This window comes from Marmota marmota, unplaced genomic scaffold (assembly GCF_001458135.2).
Source record: "Marmota marmota marmota unplaced genomic scaffold, marMar, whole genome shotgun sequence".
NCBI lineage: Eukaryota > Metazoa > Chordata > Mammalia > Rodentia > Sciuridae > Marmota > Marmota marmota.
Genome location: NW_025999926.1, coordinates 4790130 through 4797844, shown reverse-complemented (window position 1 = coordinate 4797844; position 7715 = coordinate 4790130). Strand labels below are relative to the sequence as shown.

The 7715-nt window shown below is 36.0% G+C and overlaps 1 protein-coding gene across 1 annotated transcript in view; it reads left to right on the top strand.

Annotated features, from left to right (window-relative positions):
* Positions 1-7715, top strand: part of Ercc6l2 (ERCC excision repair 6 like 2) — a 106234-nt gene that overhangs the window by 56032 nt on the left and 42487 nt on the right. Inside the window, exon 11 of the mRNA XM_048800349.1 lies at positions 5510-5609. Within this exon, the coding sequence (XP_048656306.1) occupies positions 5510-5609 (100 nt within the window). The remainder of the gene's footprint in view (positions 1-5509; positions 5610-7715) is intronic.

The following is a 7715-nucleotide window of genomic DNA, read 5'->3' as shown; positions in this document are numbered from 1 at the left end:
TATATATATATATATATATATATATATATATATATCACATTTTCTTTATCCATTTATTTGCTGAAGGGCACCTAGGTTGGTTCCATAGCTTAGCTATTGTGAATTGAACTGCTATAAACACTGATGTGGCTGTATCACTGTAGTGTGCTGATTTTAAGGTTTTTTGGCTATATACCAGGGAGTGGGATAACTGGGTTAAGTGGTGGTTCCATTCCAAGTTTTTTGAGAAATTTCCATACTACTTTCCAGAGTGGTTGCATCAATTTGTAGTCCCACCAGCGATGTATGAGTGAACCCTTTCACCCACATCCTCACCAACATTTATTGTTGCTTCTATTTTTGATAATTGCCATTCTGACTGGAGTGAGATAGAATCTCAGTGTAGTTTTAATTTGCTTTTTCTAATTGCAGATGTTGAACATTTTTTTTCTTCTGTTAAGTGCCTGTTCACTTCATTTGCCAATTTATTGATTGGGTTGTCTATTTGGTTTTTTTGGTGTTAAGTCTTTTGAGTTCTTTATATATCCTGGAGATTAATGCTCTATCTGAGGTGCAAATGGCAAAATTCTTTTCCCATTCTGTAGGGTGGTCTCTTCATGTTTTTGACTCTTTTCTTTGCTGTGAAGAAGCTTTTTAGTTTGATACCATCCCATTGATTGATTCTTGTCTTTACTACTTGTGCATTCAAAGTCTTGTTGAGGAAGTTGGTTCCTAAGCTGACATGATGGAGAGGTGAGCCTACATTTTCTTCTCATAGGCCCAGGGTCTCTGATCTAAAGCCTAGGTCCTTGATCCACTTTGAGTTGAGTTTTATGCAGGGTAGACCACCTTCCTAATACAATCCCTAGTTTCTCATTTTAATTATGAGTAGGAAATTAGGAATTATGAGGCATCTTCATAAAACTAGCTTCATGAAAGAAAAGAGCCAATGGAAAAAACAGACACAAAGGGACTAAAATAAGAATAGAACACTGGGGCGGGGGGAAGCATATAGGAAAAAAATGTTCTTAGAAAATAAAATTATTGCCAAAATGAAAAGACTCAGAAATAAAGAGGGCTAATGGTGGAAATTAATATTGGAATATAAAAGGAATGGATATTTTAAGACATAAAGTCAAGAAACAAATAGATATAAAATATGAGTAAACAGAAGTTGAGGGAAAATTCCAGAAACCATCATCTGCCTGTATCAGAAATAAAGAACAAAGAGACTGGAGGTCAGAAGAGATAACTGACAACATAATGAATAAGTTTGTTGATTTTGAAGGGCCACAGCACACTAAAAGGGATAATATCTAAGAGAGAGAGAATATGTATCTTGGGCATATGTCTAGGTCCCAGGGGTAAAGAGAAGGATTAAAATATTCCAGTGTGTGTATGTGTATGTGTGGTGTGTGTATATGTGTGTGTTTGTGTGTGTATGTGTGTGTGTGTGTAAGGGGGTGGAGAGACTGAATTATAAAAATCAAAGAAAAAAGAAAAAAAATCAGTTTAACAAATAAATGATAATCAATCTCATTTCTGCAGATCAGGCTTTGAAGAACAGACTTTTCCTCTGCATTATAGGATCCTAGATGAAAATAGAGTTGTAAAAGTGATGAATTTAAATTTACTATATGTGAAAGAAAAAATCATTATTTTTTGACTAGACTTGCTCTCAAAAGAAAATCATTTTGACTCTTAGTTACAATCAGTGGCCAACATATCAATATGTAAGGACAAAATAAAAACCAACTTTGGACATCAAGGAACTCAGAAAATTTATTGCTCATGGTCCAAAAATGTTGCTTAATGCAGCCAATGAAATATGAACTTATATACAGAGAACCCAAAATATATAAAAATATGATAGTCAAAGAAAGTTCTGATAATTATGGTTAAGTCTAAAATTATTGATAGCATGGCTGAGAGGCTTAGTACCATTATAAAAAGGAATTCCCCAGAACATAAAAGGATGGTATAAAAAACAAAAATATATTAGTAACAACTTAGAACTAAAACTCCATGTAATTTCAATAAAACATGAGGATTGTGGTGGGGAGGAGTAAAATTGTGTTCAATTTTTTACCCTCTTGGGGAAAGATCAGAGTATCCTAATCAATTCTCAAAATATATACCAAAAAATATTTCAAAAAAAATTTTTTAGGGGCAACAACTAAAACTATGAGTCATAGTAGGCACCTGGTACATTTTCTAAAATAGATGAGTAGTCCCCATCCTCTGGGTATTCTGATTCTATACGTTTAGAAGAAGACTCTACAAGTTTACATTTTAAAAATCACTCAGGGTTATAGATCAAAGGACATTATCAGCAGAGTGAAAAGATAACCAGAGAATGGAGAAAAACTGCATATCTGATAAATATTAATATTTAGAATATGTAAGCAGGTCTTAAACAAGAACAATAAAACAACCAAATAAAAAATGGGTGAAGGACTTGAAGAGACATTTCTCTGAAAAAGATTCATAAAAATAACAGTAACAACAAGTCTTGGTGGGAATGTGGAGAAGTCAGAACCCTTGTGCAACTGGTGGAAATGCAAAGTGTTGGCAGCCACTGTGGGAAATAGTATGGTGGTGGTTCCTAAATACTAATCACATGTCACCATCTGCTCTAGCATTACTACCTCTTTTCTGGATACATATCCAAAAGAATTGAAATGAGAGAGTTGGACAGATATTTGTATAGCACCTGTGTTTATAGTAACTAAAACATGGAGGCAACCCAAATGAATGGATAAACAAAATCCACTTTGAATAGATAAACAAAGTGTGGTGTGTATATATCATGGAATATTATTAGCTTTGTAAAGGAATGAAATTCTAATACATTCTAGAACATGAACAAACCTTGAAAACATTATGCTAAGTGAAAGCCAAACAAATAAGGACCAGTGTTTTTTGATTTCACCTGTATAAGGTCCTGGAGTGGTCAGATTCATAGTGATGGAAATTAAAATTTACGAAGGGATGAATGGAGAGTTACTGTATAATAAGTATAGAGTTTTAGTTTGGGAGGACAGAAAACTTGTAGAGATGGATAATGGTGGTCATAAAACAGTGTGAATTTATGTAATACTACTGGACTGTATGCTAAAAAAATAGTTAAAATGGTAAATCTTATGTATCCTTTACCATTATTTTAAAAAAGAATACTTAAGGTAGTTATGATACAATTGGTCTTCAGCTCTACTTTGAGAAACACTGAGAATTAGGTGTCAGACTTCCAAATAGTAACTACTTCAACATATGATAGGAAATTCAATATTACTCTCAAACAAAATGTTAATACAATGCAAGACAAAAGCATTTTTCAGTAAGTTTTAGGGTCAGGATCGGAATCCATGCAGCTTGGCCAGAGAGCTGACGCTGTGAATCATTCTCTCTCCACTGACATCTGTCAAGGAAATGGTCATGTGAAAACCACAGAGAAATCTCCTTTGTTCTTTTGTTCTTAGGACATTTATTGTATTTTTGTACTTTTTCATCTAGATCATTAAGATTATTATCTAAATCATTATTTCCTCAAAGCACAGTGAATTCCTCTTCCCTTCCCTTTCCTTCTGTTGACTCTCTGGCAGGAAGAACCAAGAAGAGAAATGAAGATGTTGACCTAAATATTGTATAATTGTTCCTCAATACTTGTTTCTACATGGAAAAGACCCATCACTTACAAATTCTTGTTTTGTGGGCCAAGAAATTGATGAAGCATAGGTACAAAGTAACAGGCATAAAAGTTTTGTCTGTACAAAAGATCAAAGGACATGCATTCCAAGAGAATCTGTCTCATTAAGCAACAGCTGGCTAAGCACATATCCAAGAGACATCTTAGATCCCCTTCTGATTTCTTTGGAGCTCACATACATTGTGGGGAGGGTGGGAAGGATTATGAGCCTCTTCTCTTCTCCAGGCTGCAGGATGGGAGAGACCTTGTCCCCAGCAGCAGGAGCAACGACTGAATCAGGGTCTTGAGCTTTCCTGTGACAGAGGCCATGCCTCTCCTGGAAACTCTCGGCTCCAAGGCACCCATGGCGACCGCTCAGTGCTGTGATGAAGCTCTGTTCTTAATGAGCTTATAAGTTCTTTACCTTGAGGTTCAGACAGCTGCTTAGGGGTACAAAGTTATGGGCGCAAGCTGGTAATCATAATCGAGGTGTTCATACTTATGACATTGGTTTGGTTTGCTTTGAAGAAATTACCTCACAACAACCCTTTTAATGATAAAACCTATAGGATCAACATGCTGAGCTGGTTCATGGTCACTATTTCCCTATCAAGGTTTAGTGAATCACTAAGACTCAGCTTCATCTCAATTTGTGTGACTGTCTTTTCCTCATCCCCTCACTGACTGGTCCGGTTACCGGAATTAATAGTTGTGCATGTTGAGGCAGCTTCCCCCAGCTGTGAGTAGGCAAGAACCTTCGTTCCCTTCTGGGGACATGAGATTTGCAGGACCCAAGATACTGTCTAGTATCTTCTCATATCTTCTCCCTGTGTGAAGGAGACAGAGGGAACATCAAATATAACAATAGATACAGTGACCTTACAAGTTGAAAAATTAGTTTCCCCCCAAAAGTAACATTTTCAAGCACATAGGCAGTAGGGACTTGCTCCTGTTTCCCTCAGCAATTATAAAAGGGATTTGGGAACAGGTGACTTCATTCAGAACATTTGAAAAAGCCTGCTATGAAGCACTTCAGGGAACAGACCACAGTTTTAACCACCATGGTCAGCCAGGTTAGAGCTGAATTAGTGTACTGTGGTCCATATCTGAATACCTGGGGTACCAGTCAACAGAGGGCTGAATCTTCTCTGAACCGATACCTCTGTGGATGTGGTCTCCAGATCTCCACTTGCCTACTTTTTAGCTCATTCACTGCTTTTCCCCAAGGTATATTTTATTTTGTATGGTTTTTGCTTTTAAATAGTTTTACTAAGGCATACTTGACATACAATAAACTGGACTTATTGAACATATATAATTGGTAAGTTTTGATGCATCTGCACCTATGAACCACGACCACAATCAAGATAATAAACACATCCATCACACTCAGAATTTCCCTTGTATCCTTTTTGAATTAATCCCTTCTGTCCCTCCCTATCCCCTTGTCCCCAGGTAACCAGTAATTAGCTTTCTATCACTCTGGATTAGTTTACATTTTGAGGAGTTTTATAGAAATGAAATTATTTGAGAACAATCCATTCATAAAAATTGCCATAAAAGAAAATATTGAATTTGTGAAGTTCTTAGACACTAGACAGTGGTATATATAACAAAAATGAAGTTGATATGTATATTTTCCTACCATACTTTCTCCTTAATAGTAAGACTTTTGTATGAATTTATGTTTTTGCATTATTACTGAATAATATAACATACCTAAACACAAAATATTTATTTTAATTAATTAAAATTTTAATAAAGCTCCATTTTTATATCCAAAACAATCTCTTGAATCCAAAGTTGCTTCATGTGATTTTTTTGGTTTTGTTTTTAATCTTACAGAGCATACAGGATTGGACAGTGCAGAGATGTTAAAGTGCTTAGGCTGATATCCTTGGGAACTGTGGAAGAGATCATGTATCTACGACAGGTATACAAACAGGTAAATATATTTCCCCGCTTCTAATTAAGAAGCAAACATTTTTCTGTTTTCAAAAATTATGAGCAAATTATTATAATAACCTTAAATTTTACTCTAAAATATGGAATTTAATAAGATTATGAAATATGCTCTTGGTTACACTTCTGTGAAACAGATTCATTCTTGGGTTCATTAAATTTTAGTACTGAAAGTTTCTTAGAGCAGTACTTCTTAAACTTTAATGTCCTTATGAATCAGCTAGGGATCTTGTTAAAATACAAATTCTGATTTAGTAAGTCTGGGGTAGAGCTCAAGATTATGCTCTACCCCAGACTTACTAAATCAGAAGATTTAGTTCCCAGGAGTGCCCATACTACTAGTCCCCAGAGCACAATTTGATTATCGAGGTCACAGCTCCCCAAACTGGGCCAAGACGTAGCGCATACCACAGATGGATCACAAGCACACTGAGATGTTGATTCCATCATTGTCTGGGTAGCAAGGGCACCTAAGTAAGCTTCTAGCCTCGAGTAACCTCCTCTGTGTGTGCCAGGTAGGTGCTCACGTTGCCCTTTTCTGTATGTGCCGTGACTTGAAGATTGGGGAACACTGCTTTAGACACACCATAGTGAATGAAACTGAAATTATAGTACTAGAACTCAAGCACACTAGCTACTGTACTATATTGCTTTTAGTGTTTATCTAAAATTGCATTAACTCTTCATTGTGCTCAGGATATCACTTACTGCTTCATTTCTACCTCTAACTAAACAATATTTATTTCATTTATAACTGTTCACTTGAGAAGATCCGGAATGAGGTTCAAGTTTAATTGTAAATATTAAACTTGAATTGCTCCCTATATGTTCAGTTGGCATCTATTTAAGAGCAAACATCTGCCACATGTGGTGGTAGTTAGCCTAAAAATGATCCAATCTTATATTTATGCTGTTTTCTTCATTCTATAAATGGAATTGTACACAGCAGTTTTTGTTTTTTATTAAGCCATTTAGCTCTATAAGTAGTTTATCTTTTTGTTCTTCAGTATAACACAACTACTGAAAATTATTTTTTTCTAAACAATTATGAAAAAGTAAGGTATTTTTCAAATTAGGAGCTATTCTGTAGAATATTGTCACAGTGAGAGTGTCTTGTCAGTCTGGTAATCTTTCTCAACCCATTATTTTATATATTTCCTTTATACTTATTCATCTGGACTCATTTAATGGCCTATTACATAATATATGCCATGTAATGATATATAATAAAAAGTTTTCAAGAGACAAGGTAATTTTTCAGAACTTGTATGATACAAAGATGACTATCTCGTAAATGTAAATAGGTTTTAAAGGTGGTTTGGAGTTTGAAGGAAGGGTGTATACGGAGCACACTGTAGCCTCTCAAATGTTCTTCAAATCTTTTAGGGAAAAAAATCCCGAAATAAGTAAATGAATATAAGTATGTCGGAAAGCAAAAAGAGTTTTCCCAGGGGCCCATAAATTGTAAGGAATGCTTAAAGACAGAAGGCAGTAGAGAGCAGGCTGAAAGAAGACGCAAACATGCGCTGTCCTGCCCTGCTCAAGTAACTATGGCAGGGGGCTGAGATAAGCAGTAAGGTATTAAAGGCAGATGAGCAGCCAGCCAAAAATAATTACTGAACAATTTAGGAAAATAAGCACCATGAGAAAGGCACTGTAGTGAACTGAATAATAGCCCTCAAAAATACCAGGTCCTAGGTAGGTATGGTGGCGCACACCTATAATCCCAGCAGTTTAAGAGGCTGGAGGCTGAGATAGGAGGATCACAAGTTCAAAGCCAGCTTCAGCAATTTATTGAGGCCCTAAGCAACTTAGCAAGAACCTGTCTCAAAATTTAAAACAAACAAACAACCAACCAAACAAAAAAACATTAAAAGGCTTAGGGATATGGTTCAGTGGTTAAGCACCTCTTCAGTTCAGTTCCTGGCATGCATACATACATGCACGCATGCAGGAACGAAAGTGCGCGTGCACACACACGCGCACAAGTCCTGATCCTGGGCCCTTTATAGGAAGAAAAGGATCTTTGCACAAGTGATCAATTTAAGGATTTTGAGATGGGGAGATTATCCTGGATTATGCAAAACTG